Raw genomic sequence first — 23,377 nt, 5'->3', positions numbered from 1 at the left:
GTTGTAACAGACTTATAAACCATCCAAAACTAGTGCAACTAGAGTCTTATCTTTTGCGAGATCTCGTCGGTATAAGGATGTTCGTGTTGCACATACTTGTCTTTTGTAGTATACCTTGTTAGCAGCAATAGTCTTGTAATAAGTCTAAAGTACTGTAACTTTGTTGATGGTTGCACGGTTGTGTTTGTCTGTAACGCCTTATGTTCAAATCTAATGTCTTTAATTTTCCTTATGATTCTGACATTATCATACAACTAGGTTTAATTTGATCCACACCATACCAACTTCATAAGTACATCTCCTTCTCAGTAAACGTCTTTTTAGAGAAGCCGTCATTTTAGATCACCGAAGTACTCATGCATGGAGTACCTCATGTTTCTTTGCCTTCCAAAGAAATCCCAAAGTACCACTCGTGCAGTACGTCAAGTCCAATCCAATGATTCATATGGTTGATCTATCACTGAAGAATGTATACATAAGGGTGATATATAATCAAGGTTCTACATGTTTAGAATTGATGATTCCACTTTAACTTCCTTTTTCCTCGATGGGATGTGAGCTTAAAGAAGAATCATTTATTCGACTATCTTTTCAACCTTAATTATATACGACTCATATACACGACATGGTGATTGTTGAACCATGTATGAATTCTAATATAAACTTCAGGACGGAGAACTGCCCAAGACTACGAGAAATTGCATCGTCATGGGAACAAACTTAGAGTCCAGTATGACTCCTGTAACCAGATCGCCCTACAGTCTAAACACCGACGGAGATACAAGAACAGTCCGGACAACCTAGCGAACTACTCAACAATATAATCGAGAGACCAAGCTTCTCACCCTGGAGAGCTCCGGTCTTATTCTTCCAGAAGTCGACAGATCGCGTCATATGTACCTCGGCTATCGAGGACTCCGTCAAGATTTCCATTAGAAATCGTTACCTTTGCCTCGCATAGATGAATCAGTTGAGCAAACACAAGGAACGAGTTACCTTTCAGAAATGGACTGAGATCCGAATATCAGCAGTTTCGAGTGTTAGGGAAGGATGTCCTGAGGACTTCCCTCCGAACTCGTTGCGGAGACTTCGAGTCTGTGGTGATACCCCTCGGATAGGATCAATACGCCCATAATATTCATGAGCTTAATGAGTAGGGTACGCCATTCTTACTTGGATCAGTTCATCATTCTCCTTTTAACGACTTACTTATCTACCCTCGTAGTAAGAAGGAATCCATGGAAACATTACCCTCAGAGAAACTTTCGCGAAGTTCTCTAAACACGAGTTTTGGAATTGAAGATTCAGATTCCTAAGACACACTATTAGTGATGTGGGAATCCTGAGTACTCTTTCAATTTATCAAAACCGTTGAGAATTTTTTGACACCGTAGACGCCGACAGAAATTCGCCAAGTGCTAGGTCATGCAGACCTACTATCGTAGTCCATTCAGAACTCCTCACAAATTACAGAAACCCTTACAACCTTGACCCAACAGAGGGTAGCCCTCGACTGGGAAGAAAAGTAAGAAAAAGAAACCTTGGAATTCCAAGTGAGAGACCAAATTCTTTAGGAAGTCTCTCTCTAGAATGGCTTAATACGCTTCGTAAAGCGTGGAAGGCTAAATCCAAGATAATTAGGACCTCCGAGATTCTTACCAGAATCGGTCATGTATCTCACAAACTAGACCTACTCCGCGAACTCAGTAACGTACATTTTACCCTTCGTGCCTCGATCTTGAAATCGTACCTTTCTGATAGGACTCTCGTGAGTTCGCTCGACAAGATCGAAATTCACGAGACCCTCGCCTTCGTAGAAGAATCGTAGTGACCCCCGACTGAGAGGTCAAGCGGACGAAGCAGCACCGCCTCCTTTTAGTGAAGGTTCACTTATAAGCACGAGAACCAATCGATTAGGAAGTTTTCCCACCTCATGACTTGATAATTCATGCCTACATCCTTACTTAAATTCTAATTTCGGGACGAAATTCCCTTTAACAGGGGGATGATGTGACAACCCGAAATTTTCAATCGGTCAAACCCTAAAAGTCAATCACTTCAATTTATAAGTCAATTACATTATTACTTATTTTTAGCAAATTTAAAGTTCATTTGATTATTTTAATATTATTCTTTAAACGAACGGGTGAAAGGAAGTGTCGTCTCGAGTCTTGAAATTTCAAAACCGCAAACACCTCGTGTCTTAGAAGTTCACAGCCAAACTTTTATGTTTGGGCCGAAAAATCTTCCCAAAAATTTAAACTCATGCTTAAGCATGAGTTTACTCCCCAAATTACCACACTTCTCATTTTCACCCTAAAAGAGTAAACTCAAAACACTCTCAACTATCATCCCGGTTTTCACCCGATTTCCCGAAAACGTAAGTGTTTCTCGACTTGATTAGTTGATATAACATAACATCTAGTGATTATACATCCTTTAATCCATCCATTTATGTGTTTTGACTAGTTTTCCAAAACACCAAGAACAAACACTAGTGTTCTTGGACTTTTAGTTCATTCCAAGCTTCCACAAAGTAAGTACTTCAATCCATGAGTCATTTAAAGCTTGCTATACATATTAATATCAAAGAAATGTCCCAAGAACACCAAGAACAAGGTGTTCACGGTTTTGGGAGGCTCCCAAAACCGTAAACACCAAATAAATTGCAAAGTGGTGCCTTAGGGTGCCTAGATGCTTCACAATGCCTTATGGACTTGTCTAGATTCATCCTTGATAAGTTTACACACAAAGAGCACCAAAACCTTACATTTTTATGTGTTTACCGTTTGGGGATCTCCCAAAACCGTAAACACCCCAAAAGGTGTATAAAAGTCCCATATTTATTCCTTATGTCTAAAATCTAACCTAGACTATTGCCATGATTGAGCTAAGGACTTGAAAACCCCCAAATACCATAAACTTATGAGTTTAAGGTAGTAAACTCAAAGTAAAATGGTAAAGGGACCATAAACTCCATTTAGGAGTGAAATGGTGCCCTAGATCCTTCCAAAGGCCTAACCACCAAGTAGAAATGCTTCAAAGGACTTGTAAAACTTCAAAACAACATATGGTCATAAAGTGTAGAGTTTACAACCATAAACCCTTGAGTTTACTGCCGTAAACGCCTTGGGTAATGGTCATGAAAACCGTAAACTCCAAAGGAGTTTACCCTTAAACCCCAAACACGCTAGCTTTGCCCTACAAACACTTGGATGCAACCCTTGTGATCTTTAAACACTACCATGTTCTAGAGTGTCTTAACTTATATTACCAGAGATAAAGTTCCGAATTAGTTATATATATATATATATATATATATATATATATATATATATATATATATATATATATTGATTATATGATAACTAGGCTCGTTGTGTGTGTACAAGTCTCCACTTGTCACCTAGCATCGTATCCGACACTTCAATCCAATCCACTCACTACGGGTGAGTTCATACCCCTAAATTAACCTTTTAAATGTTTTCAAATGTTTATAAATACTTTTATGGGGGGAATACAAGTAAAGTTACGATAGTTATTATCTCAATCACATGTGATTAATAACTATCGACAAGTGAATCTCTTACTTTCAAACTGTTTTACTTCAAATTGTCTTAAAAACTCTTTTGCATATCAAATGCTTTTATGAAACTTCTTTTATACTTTTATATTATCAATTGCATGTCTGTGTATGTATAGTTATATAAGCAATGTTTAAAAGGCTTAGGAAGGCCTATCCGCCCTATTTACTTTTCGCGCTTGAGATGTGGTCTGGTAGGATATCGGGTACCTGTCCAAAGGTCGTTTAAATATTAGTTATATATCATGTGTACATATATAGTCATAAAGGTTATTCCAGTTCATTCAGTACCCTTGGGTAGCAAGGGTATACTCCCATGCTCATACGTACAAGTTATATTACTAGTAAACTACAATAGGCGTAGTTTAGGGTTTTACTAATACTAATACCAGAACAATGAATCATACAAAGAGTCAGTTCATACATGAGTCATAACTTATAGTGATGAGAAACAAATATAGAACAGTGTGATGAGAAACAAACTTAATACATAGTAATGAGAAACAAACATAATACATAGTGATGAGAAACAAACATAATACATAGTGATGAGAAACAAACATAATAAATAGTGATGAGAAACAAACATACATGCTAGACAGAGAAAGAACACACAATACAACTAGCACATACATTACATATACATTACATTCAGTTATGTGAACCATTAAACGGGTCATGGCACTACCTGCCATGACCGTTTTTGTATCAAAAATCTCCTTAATTGGGGAGCGTATGAGTTTGCGTATAGATCTATACTGGATTGACTACACCTTGTTGCTCGCTACAGTGGGACTTGAAAGTCTACGGGTGCCAAATGTCATTTCTTACAGCGTCTTACATCGTCGTTTTACTATTGAGTCGGTAGCAGGGTACAGGCCGATCACATGGTACTTTAAATAACAATTGGTTTAAGGTAGTTAGTACAGCAGTAGTTACTTAATACAACACTACAGTGCTATAATATTTTTCCTATTACATTCACTTCGTGAACATTCACACGATGCACGGTAATGTGAAAAGTATATTTTTGGTTAATGTTAGTCGGATTTGGGAAAATACACACTCTTACAAGAAACACACACAGTTACTAGATGCCTTGGTAGAAGGCTACTTTTAGTAGGAAACATAAGGTTTTCTAGGATAGTTCAAATAAATACAAACTTTACAAAACTTATACATTACAGCTTACAAACATCTTACAAATGCTTTCATACAAACACAGACACTAATATACTTATGATCTCACCAGCATTAAGCTGATACTCGCTTTCAAAATAACTTGTATTCTCAGGTCACCACTAGACAGGTACATGTGCTGGGCTTTTGAGAAGATGGAGTTCGTTCAAGACTCATCTTTTATTTTGATATGTATATTTTTGGTGTCCATAACTTTGACAGAACACACATGTATGAAATTATATTATTAATGCAATGGATGATGTTGTTTCTTGTTTACTACTATTCATTGCTGTGATACTGTACATGACGTCCTCCACCCCCGAACGTTTCGCCGTTCAGGTTTTGGGGTGTGACATATTGTTATCACCTTCCTTTTTAACTTTTGTCTCCCCTGCTTTGGCACCCTTTTTGTTGCCATTGTCGTATAGTTTCTTGGCTAGTCTCTTTGCACTTCCATACGTGGTTGGGTTTGCTGCTATCACATTCCTTTGGATTGGCATAGTCAATCCCCAAATAAACCTTTCAATCTTCTTCCTTTTAGATGTGATCATTCCTGGACACAAGAGAGAAGGCTCGCTAAACCTTGATATGTAAGCATCGATGTTACAGTTTTGAACTGTGAGGTTCCACTGCTCTTGTTCCATTTTCTGAATTTCTCCCCTTGGACAATACTCGGCTAACAACATTTCCTTAAGCTCCTCCCATGGCATAGTGTTTGCCACCGGGAGTGTCATGGCCTCCATGTGGCCATTCCACCAAGAGAGAGCTTAATCGGCGAATGTGCAGGCTGTAAAGTTGACCGTGCACTCCTCAGGACATTTGCAGATCTCGAACACTGATTCCACCCTTTCTATCCATCTTTTCAGGGTTATTATGCCTTCCATCCTGTTGAAGGTTTGAGGCTTGCTGTTTGTCAAGGCTTTGTCGGTACAGCTTCTCGTGGGTCCTTGATTTGTTCCCTGATTTGTGCTTCCGGCTCCTTGCCCATTACCTCCACCATTGTTTCTATTGTGAATCTACGCCAATGTTGTAGTGACCGCAGCTGATACTGCCGCTTGGAATGCGGCTGAGTTTATCTTTGGTGGCATCGGTGTCGTGTTGTTTTCGCGGTGTGGTCTTTGAGGCATCTTTTTGTCATGGAACGGAAAGATGTTGAGTATCCATGTATTTTGTTTCATGATTTCTTGGTTATAACACAATGTCAATGATTCGGTTGTGTATAAGTAAGTGAATGCATACAATCAACATGTAGTAAAAGTAACAGAACACATAACAGGTAACAACTTCAGGATAAAAATATATAACATATCCACTAACCATTTTGATACAGGGAAAATTTGCCTAAAAAGGCATACAGTACATAGGAAAATATATGATCTAATAGCATGACGGGCTTATGAGTAGTGCAATCACTTAAACATAAGGTCGATAGTGCATAGAGTATTTCATAAAAGAAAACCATAAGGGTAGTACACAAACGGGTACTAGTTGCGACGGGATGGGTCTGGTGGTGCTGACGACGAGGTAAATGCACCCTGAAGTCTAGCCAGTGGTGCTCAGTGGCCCGAAGTCGGGCTTCCAATGCTATCTGGTGCGCCTAGCAGTCTCTGACTACCTCATGTGTCACCCTCTCCGCGTGCTCAACTGCAGCTCTCATGGCAACCATCTGGCCAGTGGTTGCCTGCGCCTGCTCGCTGATATCACATGTTCTCCTTACCATCGCATGCAAGGCTCAGTCGGTAGGTCCACCATGACTAAAGTCGTAGTAGTCCATGTTCATACCAAATAAGGGTCACAACCCTTGCTGGCAGCTCCATCTCCAGATATCGTGTGCCCATGGGGGCGTAGGACCATTGGGGCTCATCCTGTATGAGGGCACCCTGGCCATGTGCGACGGATTGATGACTTCAGACCCCGTGTCTGAGTCAACTGCGTCGCTGCCATCAGCCTCCTCCTCGTCTAAGTTAGCTACTGGTTCTGTCGGTCCTTCCTCTTCAGGATCTTCTTCTGGTTCTTCCTCGGGTTCTTACTCGGGTTCTTCCTCTGGCTCTTCCTCTGGTTCTTCCTCTGGCTCCAACCATCCACCATTCCCTTGGTTGGGGAAATAGGGATCTCCAGGACGGTGAAATCCGACCATAGTGTTTGCAAGAGGGGTGAGAGACGTTGTAAGAACAGTATGCATATAGTATTTCTAAAAATACCCCTATAGTATTTTTTTTAATTGTTTAAGTTTGATTTCCTTAGAGTTCTTGGATATGAGGTAAGCTTCTGGATCCATTTCCCATCATGATTACTCCTAAACACATGTTGGTCATATTTTGAATAAATATCGTTAATCAGGCTATATGTATCCCCAATATGCCTACATAACTGTCCGGGTTTAATCACAGTGTTCAATTTCCTCCAGAGACTTTTAGTGTTATAGATTTTAATGCATATCTATGTATCAATTTATTTAGAGTATTTTAGTCCCACTGTATTTATAGTTGCATATCAAGTATGATTAGATATGACAATTCACTATAAACAATGCTCTGATACCAATATATCATACCCACAAACCAAACAACGAAAACATCTGGGGGCTTGTGCGTGACTTCATCTTGTAATATCATCACAATGTATATAATTGAAACAAGACAACACCATCATCATACATATCAAAATACAACCAACATTGTTTACATCAAGTATAGTATCATAAGTTACATGCCAAAATATTCAATGTATGATGATAACAAAATTCAACAATTCCACATGTTCTTGTAGACGCTTCCGCTTAACGATTCCCTGAGAATACAAGTTATTTAAAAAATGTCAGCATATATAGAGTTCATAAGCATGATCGAAAGAAAAGTTTTGTATTGTTAGTAAGACACCATAAAATCTGATATTTTCTGAAAAATAGTTTAAACGTGATGTGTCAAAATCAAGTATTAATGCATGTGTGTTTTCTGTTTTTGGAATGTATATCAAGATGTAATCCGATTAAAAATCATGTATTTTCTATTGTAAGTAGAAGGTATTGTTTAATTGCGTATTTCTCCAGAAAATCCTATATTTTCTGTTTATAAGAGTGTTGTGGTCTCAACCCTAAGACCAAATATCAGTGTATGTATGTTTTTGTATTAACAAGATTCTTTATATATTCCATAAAATTTATGTGGGAGAGAATCTCTATGTGAGCCGTTTTAACCATACTTGATTATGACGAATTTCCTGTCGTGGCGTTTCTAGGCGCCAACTTGTTTAAGTTAAGGTTTGTCACCCTAGACTAGCCTAGCCTAACTGTAGCGAACAACTCAGGTGTAGGGTGTCACCCCGTATAGATCTATACACAAACTTTCATTCTCCCTCCACGAGACTCTGGTTATAACTACAGGCTACGATTGTACACTCGAGAGGTGTCAACCGACATGAAGAAGAGGGAAATAGAGAGAAGGGAATGGTTATTACATGAAGGTTTAGAGTTCTAGAAACATGAGAATTGTTGCTTGGATTACCTCTAAACATTAGTGAGGTGTCAAGGTTTGATTATATTAGGATTTTTTTTGTTTTCTTCATTTGGGTCGAGAATGGGGAAAAGGAAAAAGGAAATGAAATATTTTAGGCCCTTTCTTGACTTAGTTTGAATTTACGAGTCCCGATATGAATATTTTTCGGCCTATTGGGCCCTTATGGTGGTTCACGGCCCAATGAAGCCCAAGAATATAGTTTATGGCCCATTAGGGTTATGAAACCATTTATGGCCCATCATGGCCCATTAGAGGTAAGATGAATCATTCTAGGCCATATGATCCAAAATAACCTAATCTATTGGAAGTGAGTCCAATTAGAGCCCAAATAGAGTTCATAGGCCCAAAGTAGTCAAATTGAAATTTTATTGGTCCATTAGGCCCAATAAGAGGATCCTAGTCCCTATTAACTTGAACCAGGATTTCTAGGGTTTTCAACCCATAGTTGACTATATGGAATGTATTGTATTAGGTTTTGAACTTAAATCAAGAGTTTGGATTCAAATGGATTTTTTTGATTAAGCATATAGTATGATTTTTACTTAGAATACATGCCTTACAATAGATGATGTTTACATGAGAATAGAATTACCTAGAAAAAATGCTAGTTGTGACAATAACTGATGGATTTTCGATCTTATTCAATTTACCACATAGTTTGTTTTGTGGTTACGGTGTTAAGAGTCTTGACTTGAGCGGATTTATAAGGTTATTGAATTACCTTCAATGTTGGGAGGAGTGATTATTGCAATTTGTGGCAGTTTAAATAGTTAATTAGGTTTGACATAAAGATGTTGATTAGGTTTTGAATGGTCTTGGGATCTCATTTGTTAATCCGCTAATTTAGTGATTAATCTTGGAATAGAAACATGAAGGATTTGCATCTGAGGTTGTCTTCTGCATTATAGCTAAGGCAGATTTCGACAACGAAATCCAGTTCAAGTTGGGGAGAATCGTAACACCCAATTTCTGGTTTGTGGTTTATTTCTTAATCTTCTTTAGGATGAGTTTGTTTTGTAATTTTGGGGTTTTTGTGCACCGTGATGCCATAGATGTGAGTGTTGCGGTGCGACCACATCACCTTAGTGGCAACGTGATCAAGAGTGGCTCACGGTGCGGTGACGGTTGGACTCAAAACCCTAGATATTCGGTCTTGGGTTCTATTTAATGAGTGTTAACCCCTAGGTTTCTGGAAATCATCAACCTCTCCCCTTTCCATGAAACTCTAGCCCCCCAATGTTCATGCCTTGAGGTGTTTGGAGGTTTTTTGTTGATCAAAAGAGCTTCCAAGTGAGTTATGTGTTGCTAGCATCCTTTTACATCTCAAGAAAACATCATCAACTCTTTGTTTATGTATTGTAAGTCTTCTGAATCTTTGTTTCTTCCAGCAAGTAGATGAGCTTGTCCTTAATCCTCTTGATGAAGAAAAATGTCAAGGATTTTGTTTTTGTTCAACCATGCAAAGGTTTTGATCTTTTAAGAGCATAAATCAAGTTAGGGTTATAGATCTAGAGTGATTTAGTCATTATAATGGATAAAGATGGGACCTTTATCCATTGAATCGATGGGAAGAATCAGACCTAAAAGTCTAAGCTTTGATCTATAAGGATTAAGTGCTTAATGAGTTAAGTGATCTGCTAGAGGAACCGCAACAAGGTCAAAGACGGACCACTTACGGTAGATAAAGGAGTCTCATGATTGTTTTTTCTTGACTGAACCACGACACGGCCAAGGACTAGCCATGGTGCAATTGGTCGTTGACTGTTGACTTTTTGACCAGTTTGACTTTTCGTCAACTATGGTGGAATTATGTAATAGGTTGAGGTGTGAAGGAAAAATGGTATTTTGGCCAATAGTATAAGAATAAGTTAGCCAAGACTTTAATAGGAAGGAAAGATAAGTTGTGTAACCTAATTGCTAATTAAGGTTATGTATATGTGTATATCTGTGTAGTGGATCGAAGAAGTTTCTTTGGCACCTAACTCGTCGTATGGATATATGTTATGAGATATTCAAGTGAGCTCTCACAAACTTTCTTATTATGTGGACTATGTAATTATGTGATGTAAGATCACAAAAATCCTCTCAAATGGGAGTAAGCATGGATTGGGCAACTAGAGAGCAACCTCACAGAGGGAATCTAGTTGTTTCGATCTAGATGACCATGCACGAATGGTCGAAATATGGATTACTAGAGAATAACCTCGTAAATGAAGGAAGTTATAGTTGTACCAAATTGGGTAGAGGATTATTCTAGCATATGATATGTGATAGAATGTAAGTAATACATGATTTATTACTTGATGTTATGTGTTATTATGTGTATTGCATATGATATGTATAATGGACAAGTGTTGTGATTAGTCACTAAACCTTAGGTTTACCATTGCTACTTTAGGTTTTTATAGCAGGTTTGTTAGATGAGTAGATAGGAGGGAGTCGACATGATTGGACATTTGGACATTCTCAAGGGCATGACATATACCTAGCATTTATCAACCTTATGATATGATTTGCAAAACAATGATTATGCTTCTGTAATTCGATGATATTATGTTTGATTTGATGTCATAATGAGATATGTTGATTTTAAGAATCGAAAATGTTTTACATTTCATGGAGATTTATACTCTGATTTTAGAAGAAAAAAAAATTATACTTGGATTTGGGATGTTACAAGACAAAATAACCAACACATCCTCCAAACTTAGCAACATGCCAACATGTTTTCTCTTCACTGAAAGTGAATTTGAGAAGGCCCTAACATTTTCTAAGGCTACCTAGGGGTGGAGCGCATTCAAGAAAGCCCCCAATGTATTTTGGCAAGCCTTACACATTTAGGGAGCATCGGTTGGCTTTATTCAAAACTAGTTTTCTAAAAATGCTAAAAACAAAAACGAAATATTCCAATAAAAAAATACTAAAATAAATTAATAATCCAATAAAATAATATTTATTAATATATTCTTGCATAACAAGTAATAGCATAATAATGGGTGACATTCTATACCTATCAGCATATCTATCCACACACCAAAACATGACGCCCTGAAGAGCATTGCCCGTTTCCGGGCGAGATGTAAATGAGCTATTATTTTCCTACCCAGTTTAGGTTTGCAGGTTGTAGTTACAATCGTTTCTTATGTATTTTCATGCTAATATATATATATATATATATATATATATATATATATATATATATATATATATATATTAAAAATAACTTATTGTTCAATGTTCCAGATTGCATTCGAGACTGTTTTTCATATTTCAAACATGTTCTACATACTCTAGACCATATCTTTGCATTTCGGAGTGTTACGAAACTATATTTTTAAGTTTTTTTTACTTGTCCTTGTTGTTACTAATACTAAAGTAATCATACAAAAAGATTAAGTACCCCACAAATCGATTCAAAACAGATTATTCTATATATTATGGACTATATCTATGCATTTCAGAATACATCTATGCATTCCGAAGTGTTACAAAATATTTTTTTAGGGTTTCGATTGTCCTAGTTGTTGCGAATACTAATATTAATCATACAAAAAGCCTAACAACCACCAAAATGGAGCAGACACGAACTATTTCCTATTAAGAACTACTAACAACACACAAACTTTTTTTGAACATATAATCACATAATAAACTACAAAAGAAGCAATACATACCCACAAATACTTAGAACTCTTCATTGACAAATGACATAATTCAATTTGAGAGTAGTTTGAAATGTGATCTATTGCAACCCCAAATCGCTGATTGGAAGAAAAAAAAGTCTAAAATAAGTGTGTGCTGGAGTGCTTGTCCAAAATAATATATATATATATATATATATATATATATATATATATATATATATCCGTTTAAACAATCGGTCCAGAATGCGTCCATTCCGGACTACATTTTCATTTTTTAAAAAAAATTATATAAACTTGATTACTTAAAAAAAATAGAAAAAAAGTTGTTATACTACTTAGGTGTTGTTTGTTTTTATTAAAAAACCACTTCATACCACTTATTGCTACACTGTGCAGCACACGCGCATCACTTGGCCCTTCACAACTGTTTGTTTTTCAGAAGACTTCTGACTTAAAAACTGATGTGCGTGTGTTGCGTGGCGCAACAGTAGACCAACTGCTTCAAACCTCTTAACACTTTGCTCTAACTTACTGCAACAGTCTGCAGACGTTAAAAAACAAACAAACTTTTTATTAAATGTTGCAGCTGTTTGGTCCACCTCTTCTGCTACAGAGGGTTGCAGAGGTGGTTCACCAACTTTAGACATTTTCGCTTCGAAAAAACAAACCACACATTAGTTTCGCTAAATATCTTTATATACTTATAAAGGAAGCATTTTTCCTTTTACCACATTTATTTGAAACCCCCATGATGCATTTTACTCAAACCATATTCATTTGAAACCTCTTATTTGAATGAATACCACTCAAAAGTGTCTTAATAATTATTAACCATTCAGAGGTTTTATAACTTATATAAGATGTTTAATAAGCAATTAATAAATATTCTACTATAAAATGCCAATCTCTTTGAGTAGACACACAAATGCCAATCACATACAAAATTCACAAAGAAAACAAGTCTAAAGGTTTTTGTGTTCGTTTGAGGGCTTTGAACCATTTTTTTGAGCCATGTTGCTATGTTAAGGTTTTTAATTTGTAAGTTTGTTATATACTAATTCTTTTTATTTTACTTTATTTTTCTTGGTTTAAGTATTCTGTAAAAACAATCATTGTATGTTGTGGTTTAAATTTTAATGTAAATTAGATTAGATTCATGTTATCGATCATATGTTATGAAATGTGATATAGATAATATTTAAGTATATATATATATATATATATATATATATATATATATATATATATATATATATATTTGTATGTTTGTGTTGCTTCAAAGCAATAATTAATTAAAAATCATGGATATGTCATATTATCCATGCAGGTCTCTTTTAAAATGCAATTTTTCAATCTTATCACTTTATTATTTAGTATATGTTTCATATTTGAATAATAATATTAAGTATTTCTTAAAAGTCTTCTTTAACTTATTATTAATAATAAGTGGTTTAAAATTAATGAACAATAATTTTAAATGATAATAACATCAAATTATAAATTACATAACATTAGCTACAAATAAATTGTATTTTAAATGAACATCATTAATGAAATTAGAAAAATAATTTTATCAGTAAAAATTTAAATTAATCAATCAAAATAATTGTTAAAAATAATACTAAATAGATAATTATATTTAATTCGATTAATAAGGAAGGTTGATTGATATCAATAAATATTATTGTTTAATATATATATATATATATATATATATATATATATATATATATATATATATATATATATATATATATATATGTTCAGGTTCATTTGAGACCATTCTAATTTTGTAAGACCGTGAGACAAAATCTAAAAATAATTTTAAAATGCAAAATAAATGGAAAAATCCAAAAAAAAAAATTTAATATTATTTTCGGAACTTGAATTAACTAAAAAAATAAAAAAATAATAAAAAAAATTCCGTTTTTTTTTGAAAAATACGTGAAATATTCTAAATAGAATATTACACTGACATATTCTAAAAAATAATTTTAAAATGCAAAATAAATGGAAAAATCTAAAAATTCTTTTTTTAAATATTATTTTCGGAACTTGAATTAACTAAAAAAATAAAAAAAAAATCCTTTTTTTTCGAAAAATACATGAAATATTCTAAATAGAATATTACACTGTACATATTCTAAAAATAATTTTAAAATGCAAAATAAATGGAAAAATCAGAAATTTTTTTTTTTTAAATATTATTTTCGGAACTTGAATTAACTAAAAAAAATAAAAAATAAAAAAATGCATCTCACAGTCTCACAAAATATAGGTGGTCTCAAATAAACTTAACCCTATGTATATATCCTTTATCGGTTGTTTTAAAATCACCTCCTCAATATATATATATATATATATATATATATATATATATATATATATATATATATATATATATATATATATATATCTATACTACTTTATAATAGAAATCCAACTATTTCCATAAATAGATTCAATATAATAATAATATTTTTTAAGACGTCCAAACCATTAAGCTGTTAGTACAAGTAATCATTAATAAAATAATATTAAATTTTAAGAGGTATAACCCTTATTACGCTATTTACAATGAGTTTATGCATAGAAAAATACCAAATCTTACGCGGTTAACATGAATTACGTACATATTGAATAGGCTTTGGCTTTCTTCTTCAAATTGAACTGGTCAAAGAAGAACCCGTCTTCCTCAGATTTTGCCAATTGAATCGGTCTATAGATAAACTTTATATATCATCTCTTATCTTAGTATCTATAGCCCTTCCTTGTAGAATAACCCTAGATGAGTCGCCATCTCTTCTCTCCTTGAACTCTCTCCCTCTCTATTAAATACTCTAAAATTCCTCCCATATTCGACGCAGTTACCCACCACACCTTGACCACTGAGACCATTACAGTCGCTGCTAAACACCTCTGCCTTTCTCTTCTCTTGCATATCTCCTTTAGAAACCCGAATATCGAACATCACAACACCATCAGTAAACTTTGTTGTCACATAACCTTCACTACCATCAAACAGGCCACCTTCATCATCATCGCACTTCATCTTACCACCGTTCACAACCCCCATCTCTCGACATCTAGCATATGCTACTGTTCTATTCTCTAATTATTTGATTTTGATCGATTGCACCGGTCAAGTCTAGAACGAATCTTTTTCTTCATATCTCTGCCCCATCCCCTTATATGACCAATTGACTGCAAAAAATTTCTTATCTGTGAGGTCGTAAGTGTTACGCATTTTACACACATACCTGGAGACCTAACCATCTACTACTCACAGCTGGTCGCACTCGACTCTCTAGAAACCTCAGACAACCATTTTCACAAGTGTCACAGTGGACCAGGATCCAACACGATTTCAAGGTTAGTGCTCTTTAACTGACAAAATTTTGTGAATTTGAGAATTTCTCTTTTTGTGGTCATAGGTCTCCAACCATCTCTCTCTCTCTCTCTCTCTCTATTGCAGAACCAGGAGGCAAACACTATTAATTTACAAACGTTCTCTAACAATACAGGTTTTTGTTAGCAATTTTAAAGTGTTCTTTTCAGTCATTTATCACATAATCGTCAATGTTTACTCTCAATTTCCGGTGTTTCCTCTCCATTTCAGGTTCTGATGTTTGTCTACATTTTGGGTAATCATTTGTATATTAAATATTCTTGTATAAGTGTATCTAGAGTAAAGCTTTCTTGTTTAAGTGGTACTAAGGGTATTTGTGTCCTTTTGACATTTCTCAACTATCTGTATCAATTCAGGTATATCTTCAACTATCTGTACTGATATGGACTCCAGTTAATGAAGGAAATATCTTATTACTCTATCATTTTACTGTAGTTGTTGAATCCTTATCCATTTAATTAATGTTTGTTTTCAAGAAAAATAACAATGCTTGCTAAACCCACCACCTTTGTTATCGTTCTTTGCACTTCCCCTTTCTGTCTCTCTATCAAAAAGCTACCTCATAGCTTCCACATATTAGTTTCCTCTATGCATCCTTCTAAAATTCCGGTGCTGCTGACCATCGTCCTGTATCTATGCGTATGTCTAACTTTGTGTTTAAACCAACATCTCAAAGAAATCGTGGGTAAGCTTCTTAAGATTTGAATATGATCTTCTTGTTGGGTTTTTAGAGCTCTTGTAGTTGAATGTTTAGTTTTTTCTTTAAAGTTGCAATATGTAAGTTTTTGTTATTGTTTGGGGTAAACCCATTTGTAAGTTTTGTTTTTGAAAATTGCAATGCATAAGTTTTTGGTTTCATTTATTGTCAGACAACAAAAAAAATTTAACTGACAAAATTTTGTGAATTTGGATTGATTTGTTTCAAATTTTATCATATACATATTTGACTATTGTATCATTCTTATATTTGAAGGTACCATATGAATAATAGTTTCTTCTTTGTTTTGTATGTATCATGTACAAGAACATGGGAGTGTTTTGTTCTTAATATTTTGTATGTAAATGAAAAAAATAAGCTTTATTTATGCATTATACCATTTGTGAATGAAAGTTTTTTTTTTTTTTTGTTAATTCTCATGTGTCTTTCTTTGACATTCGTAATTGGTTTGGTGGGTTCACGTTATGTGGTTATATTTTGGTTTTCGATTTTGTTTTCGGGTTAAGTATTTTGTTAATTAATTTATTAGGAAACTATGATTTCATTTAAGATTAAAAACTTTCTTCCGTCTTTGAGTTCATTCGCATTTATACATTAAAAACTTCGCATTTTCATTCAAATTCTTCGCATCTTGCATCCATCCGTCTTTGAGTTCATTCGCATTTCATCGCATTAACTGAGAAATTAATCAGTTGTCTCATATTCGCATTTCAGTTGTTTGAGAAACCCAGATACGAACCCAAATGCGAAACCCACTGATTTCAAATGCGAACCAACCAAAAATCATCAACCACGTACTTGTGTCACCAAATGCGAACTGAATATCACCATTAAATTCTCCTCGCATTCTATAGATGCGAACACAATCCAGATCTCCGACTCCAAGCTTGCGAAATCAAAATCAATTAACCTCAAACAAATCGTGAACTTCTTATGCGAACTGTTTTGACCCACAAAACCAAATGCGAACTCAATTGATGTCATATGCGAACTGATTTCATAGATGCGAACACAATTGATTTCATATGCGAATCCACATCCATCGATATGAAACCAATACCAGTTACAAGCAATTAGTAGCAACCATCGATCCTCTAATGAGGAAACAGTTTCCTATTCGATTGTGCTTTGCAATGACAATCAATAAAGCTCAGGGACAAACAATTCCATATGTAGGTATCTATCTTCCAGAACCAGTATTCTCGCATGGACAACTTTATGTTGCATTGTCCAGAGGGGTTTCACGTTGCAATACAAAAGTATTAGTAAAGCCTAACGAAAATTCAAAAGGTGATGGGGTTTATACAGCAAATGTGGTGTATAAAGAAGTATTGCACGATTAATATTTTGTGTCGTCTTGACTGGTTGCTTTTTATTGGTTATTTGATGCATGATGTAACAAATAACACCATAGTTTGATTATATTGTCTTCAACATGTACTTTTTTTTAACATAACAATTTTGTAATGGAAACATATCACCGAAAGAACTCATGTGCCCCGCCGCTTTGCGCGGGTAGACGGCTAGTATATATATATATATATATATATCCTTTATCGGTTCTTTTAAAATCACCTCCTCAATATTGAAAAATATATGTATATAATTAGTGACGTTAATTTTGATATAATATATATATATATATATATATATATATATATATATATATATATATATATATATATATATATATATATTAAAAATATTATATCAAAATTGAAGAGGAGATTTTAAAAAAACCGATAAAGGATAAGCAAGGGCAAAGGGCATTTTGGTGATTAAGAAAAGAAAGCTGTGTTTTGTGGATTACACAGGGACAAATTGGGAATGTCAATATCAGATAGACATTTTCCCCAAACCCGCTTTTTCATCCCCGCGTTTCTCTCTCATAAACCCACAACCATAATCTTCTGAAACAAATCTATGTGTTTCTCTCTCTCTCTTTCTCTTAGGGTTTTCAGAATTTGATTTCCTACTTAGTTCATGAAATCTGGATTGCAATTTCCTCAATATTGTTTGAGTTTCTTCTAGATCTGGCTGCACGTTCTTCAATGTCTTTGCTGTAAGTTATCAACGCTTCTGTTTTTAATTTCTTTACGAGACCACATGTTTTCATTTGTCTGTATCTGCATTTTGCAGGCTCGATGTTTTTTATAAACTAATGTTTATCTCAAGTCGTTTACTTGTATCATCTTTGGTTTTACCTTCCGAAGATGGTAATTTGAAATCGTGTACAGTGAATATCTACATTACAATTTGGGACTAGTTTTTTGAACCAGTTATCTAAAATTTTAGATTATATGAAGTTCAGCGTTGTTTACTTTAGATGAACAAAATTCTCAGATCAGCTAATGGAGTTTGTGCGTGATTTCTCGATTCTGATGTGCTTTTGAAATTGAAACAGGTTGTCTTCCAACAAATCATTATGAGAATCCGTAGTGTAAAATGAGCGAAAAGGAGACTATGACGATGAAAACAAAGCCGCCTCTTGTACCACTTGGAACTCTGATTGGTCGTGAACTTAGGCATGGGAATGTGGAGAAACCTACAGTTAATTATGGACAGGCGGCATTAGCAAAGAAAGGGGAGGATTATTTCTTAATCAAACTTGATTGTCAGAGAATTCCCGGCAATCCATCAACATCTTTCTCAGTTTTTGCGGTATATATAGAATCCATTTCACCATTCTTCACAAACCCTTATGGTTTCGCTACTAACATTATTATTGAAATTTGTTTCTTTGGTAGATATTCGATGGGCATAATGGTATATCCGCTGCTATTTTTGCAAAGGAAAATCTGTTGAACAACATTTTAAGTGCGATTCCTCAAGGATGTGGTCGTGAAGAGTGGCTTCAAGCACTTCCTAGGGCATTGGTTGCAGGATTTGTGAAAACTGACATAGAGTTTCAACAGAAAGGTAATGGATTTCCATATCATCCCCATCATTCATTTATCTTTCCTCTTCTTGTATCCTCAATCAACCTTCTTTGATGAAACAATAGGCGAGACATCTGGTACAACTGTTACATTTGTTGTAATAGATGGGTGGACTATAACTGTCGCTTCAGTTGGGGATTCAAGATGCATATTGGATACACAAGCTGGTGTTGTTTCACTACTAACAGTCGATCATAGGCTTGAAGAGAATGTTGAAGAAAGAGAGCGTGTAACAGCAAGTGGGGGTGAAGTAGGACGCCTCAATATTTTCGGAGGAAACGAGGTACAAATAAAAATCAAATTCAAGCTTTATACTTTTAAATTAAAAAAAAAAAAAAAAAAAAAAAAAAAAAAAAAAAAACATAAATCATTTGTTCTTGTGAATCTGTTATGTTATAGGTTGGCCCACTTCGATGTTGGCCTGGTGGGTTGTGCCTTTCAAGGTCAATTGGTGATACAGATGTTGGAGAGTTTATTGTCCCAATACCTCATGTTAAACAAGTGAAAGTATGACACATGACACATGACTTTGTATATTATATATGTTAAAAACTTAAAAATTTGATTAAAGTTGACACATTTTTATTTATTTATATAGCTCTCAAGTTCTGGTGGAAGACTTATAATTGCTTCTGATGGTATCTGGGATGCTTTATCATCTGATACAGCAGCTCAATCTTGTCGTGGATTGCCTGCAGAACTTGCTGCAAAGCTTGTTGTTAAGGTGGGGATTGATGTTAAATACATATATTTTTATATATACATATTGTATAGAGTTTTAATCTTATGATTTGGTTTTAGGAGGCTCTTAGGTCAAGGGGACTAAAAGATGATACAACCTGCTTGGTTGTTGATATAATTCCATATGGGTATCCAGTGTTGCCTCCAACACCTAGAAAGAAACAAAATCTGCTTACTTCATTAATTCCTGGAAAGAGATTTCAAAACTCTATGAATAAAGTTCCAAATAAGCTTTCAGCAGTTGGGACTGTAGAGGAGCTGTTTGAAGAGGGTTCTGCAATGCTTGCAGAAAGGTACTTTAGTAGTTGTTTTCTTGAAACCTTGTTAAATTTGGAGACTTTAAAACTCATATTTGATATTTGTTGTTGCAGGTTGGGAAAGGATCTGCCATTAGATTCAAGCACAGGAATGTTTAGATGTGCGGTTTGTCAAGCAGAACAGGAGGAGCAAAGTGGATCTGGACCACTCATGTTATGTTCAAAGTGTAGGAGAAAGAAAGATGCAATGGAAGGGAAAAGGGCAAGCAGCCTACACACAATCACAATATAAGTAAAACTAAAACCTAAAAGTAAATACTAATTAATTAAAATACATTCTTTCTCAATTCTCCATTGGCAGTTGTGTGAGCATATGATGATGATCTGTTTTTCTTTTTGTTGTCATTGTGATGGTTTACGGAGCTTGTATGTGTGTGTGTGTTTTTCTTATATTTTGTGCTCTCGGCTGTTGGACTCACTAATTAAGAACAATTATATTATATATAGTAGTGTGATAGGATTTGATTGTGAAAGTAAAAATGTTAATGTCTTTGTTACGTTAATTTGATATGATTTCTGTTTAAGCATTATTTATTAGTGTATTCCTTTCTTCTTGTTTGTTATTGTTCGAAATAACGTCAAAGTTAATTTGATAACATATATTCCATTAAAAACAACAATGTATGTGTGCCTTGATGATACATGTATTCCATTAAAAACAAAGTCCGATAAAAACTCAAAACAATGCTCTTTATGTCATAGTCCATTTTGTTTTTCATGGCCTCAGAGGCTTCAAACCAAGTGAAGCCCGAATCCTATTAGCTTCTGCAATCTCAGGATCCGGATGATCCGTTCCATCATCCTTTTTCTTCTCCTTCTCCTTCTCTTTCTTCTTCTTGGCTGGTTTCTCATCATCTTGCATCCTTCTAGGGCTACCACTGCTGTCTCTATCCCTATCCCGCCCATGTCTCCTCCGCCTCTCCTCCCCGTCATCCCGACCCCGCTCCTTTCTGTCCTTGCTCCGGCTTCTACTCCGGGAGCGGCTCCTCCTCCTGCCGCCACGTCTTTCCCTCCCGTAATCCCTTTCATCTCTCCCACGATAACAGTCCCTATCCCTGTCCCTGTCTCTGTCTCTGTCCCTATCACGACCTCTTCCACGCTCCCGCTCATAATCATAATCTCTCTCATACTCTCTATCAACATCTCGATCCCTGAAACCAAAAAACAAAATACTATATATTATAACATTTTACTTATGAAAATCTATATAAGTAGATTTTTCAAATTGCAATGTAGAATGCTGTAATAAACAAATAAACAAGAATGTGCAATCCATCATACTTCTCATCTGTACACTGTCAGTACAGAGAAACCTGGCAGGATCATAATCTCTTGATTTAGGAAGCTGTTTACATCACCTTCAGCCTATGAAAGCTCAAGACAATGATAATTGATAACCCAGTGTGATGTGGGTCCACCCAAGGGCAGAAGATTGAAAACAGCTTCCACAATTAAAATTTTCATGATGATAAAATTACTACAAAGATCAAAAAACAAACTAGCTAAAGGAAAGTGTAGAATGGATAACAAAGAGCAAGTAATAGTAATACTGTAATACCTATGTCTATGGCTGTCACGTTTCCTATCTCGATCTCTTTCCTTTGTTGGGCTTTGTCCACGATAATAATCCTACATTCACAAAAAATTAGTCATAAGATATAATAACAATTGATTAAATTATGTATAGAAGTTGTTATGCAGATAGATTTAAACCTTTTCGTGACCCCCAACATCTGTATCCATGGGTTGATCATCCTCATCTTTTTCCTCTTCCTCCTCAAAATCATCTTCAAGTGCACTTTTTCTAGGTTCTAAAGCGCCAATTGCTTCAATGGTAAGCCTGTTAATGATCAGAATCGCTCTTAACTTCATAATTTTTTCTTATGACATCCATGAGCATGCGGATCAATTTAAACTGGATAATGTTGGAAGAGGAAATGAAAAAGGAAAGATGAACAGTAGTGTATTGATGTACCTTTTCTTTATGCGTGGAAGAGCAATATCACAGGAATAATCTTTTGTCAAGAGTTCATCAATAACCTCATCCACATGTGTCAAGGAATATTCTGAATATATAGCAAGACACATTAGTATACCAAGAATTAGCAAAACGAAGTTCAGAAAGGCATAATTCTAGCACAAAAGGCTTACTTCCATCGCCTAATTTGCGTCTCAGTTTCCTGTAATCATTGTACAATGGCTCTAGATACCGGTAGACATCAATATCTGTGCCTGTAAGTCGCAAGTAAAAGGCTCCAAGGATTCGTACATATCTGCTCAACAATCGATAATGTTCAGGAAAACGGAGTACAAAATGGAAGTGTAGAGATGCGAGCAATTTCATAATTTAAAAAAAAAAAAATCTACTAAAAAGCAAAGAGGAATGAAAATGACTGACTTGTAATCTTCGTTTTTGATGAATTCGACGACGATTTCTTTATCAGGCTGGATCTGGAGCATCTTCATGACGAGGCAGATGAACGGCGTCGGTTTGCGGTTTCCACCGTGGGTGCCGCCGAGGTGATCCAACTCCATGGCCTTGTCCACAAGCGTCTCAGCTGTCAAACCGAAACACTGTTCCTTCCAATAGGTGTTTTGGTAAATTTTGGATCTCAATATCTTCTCAACGAGGTTTTGGGGGTTCGTTCCATGTATGCTTTTCGCAGATGGGTCCGTACGATTCGCCATTGATGATTATGGCTCCCGATTGATGGTAAGCTTAGCGGAGCAATTTGATTCTCCAAAACCCTAGCATTTGAACCCTTTTAACTTTCCCCCTAACTGAAATGGCATACAATATTTATGCAATTTAATTTCAGTCCCTAATCTTTCATCTATTTCAGAAACACAATCCCAAAATATAAGATGTATCAAGTTCTTAGTAATTGCAGATCACTCCCCTACTTTCCATGTATTTCAAATTCACCCAACATGAATAAGTATTTTCATGTCAACACTCAAGATGGTCTAATTTAGTTTAATATAGAAAAAAATTGTCCCTACTTGAGTATACAAAGATTTTGAATTAAAAAAACATTTAAATACAAATATTTAGATCATGTCAAGATGATTTAAATACTGCATAACATTAAATTATTAGAAAAACTATTATTAGATACTATAAAAACTTTCGGAAAAGATCAATTACAACTATATTTGTAATCTTTATGAGTTCTAGATTTAAACGAAACAAATCTAAATAACATTCAAAAAATCATTTCCTATTAGAATTTTCATATCTATATCGCAGGTCTTATTGCCGAAAACATCTCTTGGTTGCTAAATGTTTTTTTTTTTTCAAATTGTCGTATTGTGACGATGCTCTAAAG

At 35.0% G+C, this 23,377-nt stretch overlaps 2 protein-coding genes and 1 long non-coding RNA gene across 4 annotated transcripts; 2 read left to right on the top strand and 1 right to left on the bottom strand.

Moving 5' to 3' along the window:
- The first annotated feature begins 14,574 nt into the window (after positions 1–14,574).
- On the top strand, positions 14,575–15,757 carry LOC145007589 (uncharacterized). The gene is made up of 2 exons (XR_013663000.1): positions 14,575–15,296; positions 15,400–15,757. It is a non-coding gene; the product is annotated as an uncharacterized LOC145007589 (long non-coding RNA).
- A 2,149-nt stretch (positions 15,758–17,906) lies between these two features.
- LOC145004055 (putative protein phosphatase 2C 5) lies at positions 17,907–20,578 on the top strand. 2 transcript variants are annotated; one of them, XM_078962956.1, is made up of 9 exons: positions 17,907–18,113; positions 18,191–18,267; positions 18,456–18,712; positions 18,799–18,970; positions 19,056–19,273; positions 19,390–19,497; positions 19,589–19,714; positions 19,792–20,024; positions 20,103–20,578. In XM_078962956.1, the coding sequence occupies exons 3-9, from the start codon at positions 18,497–18,499 to the stop codon at positions 20,278–20,280; spliced, it is 1,251 nt and encodes a 416-aa protein (XP_078819082.1). In that variant the 5' UTR covers positions 17,907–18,113; positions 18,191–18,267; positions 18,456–18,496; the 3' UTR covers positions 20,281–20,578. The 2 variants fall into 2 exon arrangements, with proteins under 2 accessions (XP_078819082.1, XP_078819081.1); XM_078962955.1 differs by lacking the exon at positions 18,191–18,267.
- Positions 20,579–20,621: 43 nt separating this feature from the next.
- On the bottom strand, positions 20,622–22,854 carry LOC145004056 (PRP38 family protein). The gene is made up of 6 exons (XM_078962957.1): positions 22,447–22,854; positions 22,200–22,321; positions 22,024–22,114; positions 21,762–21,888; positions 21,607–21,677; positions 20,622–21,199 (listed from the first exon to the last, which is right to left on the bottom strand). Exons 1-6 carry the CDS (start codon positions 22,734–22,736, stop codon positions 20,764–20,766), a joined length of 1,137 nt encoding a protein of 378 aa, XP_078819083.1. The 5' UTR covers positions 22,737–22,854; the 3' UTR covers positions 20,622–20,763.
- Between the last annotated feature and the right edge of the window lie 523 nt (positions 22,855–23,377).

The sequence above is a fragment of the Lactuca saligna genome, chromosome 7 (genome assembly GCF_052625555.1).
Source record: "Lactuca saligna cultivar CGN05327 chromosome 7, ASM5262555v1, whole genome shotgun sequence".
In the NCBI taxonomy this organism is placed as follows: Eukaryota; Viridiplantae; Streptophyta; class Magnoliopsida; order Asterales; family Asteraceae; genus Lactuca; species Lactuca saligna.
Note: the sequence above shows the minus strand (reverse complement) of the source record. Positions and strands in the feature narration are given on the sequence as shown.

Bases quoted from the DNA above. Each gene is read 5' to 3' on its own strand.
- LOC145004055 (XM_078962955.1), top strand. From the start codon at position 18,497: ATGAGCGAAAAGGAGACTATGACGATGAAAACAAAGCCGCCTCTTGTA. The intron at 19,715-19,791 runs GTGGGGATTGAT...ATTTGGTTTTAG, and splicing joins CTGCAAAGCTTGTTGTTAAG to GAGGCTCTTAGGTCAAGGGG. The intron at 20,025-20,102 runs GTACTTTAGTAG...TTGTTGTTGCAG, and splicing joins TCTGCAATGCTTGCAGAAAG to GTTGGGAAAGGATCTGCCAT.
- LOC145004056 (XM_078962957.1), bottom strand. From the start codon at position 22,736: ATGGCGAATCGTACGGACCCATCTGCGAAAAGCATACATGGAACGAAC. The intron at 22,115-22,199 runs GTAAGCCTTTTG...CTATATATTCAG, and splicing joins ACGCAAATTAGGCGATGGAA to AATATTCCTTGACACATGTG. The intron at 21,200-21,606 runs GTATTACAGTAT...TTTTGGTTTCAG, and splicing joins CGTGACAGCCATAGACATAG to GGATCGAGATGTTGATAGAG.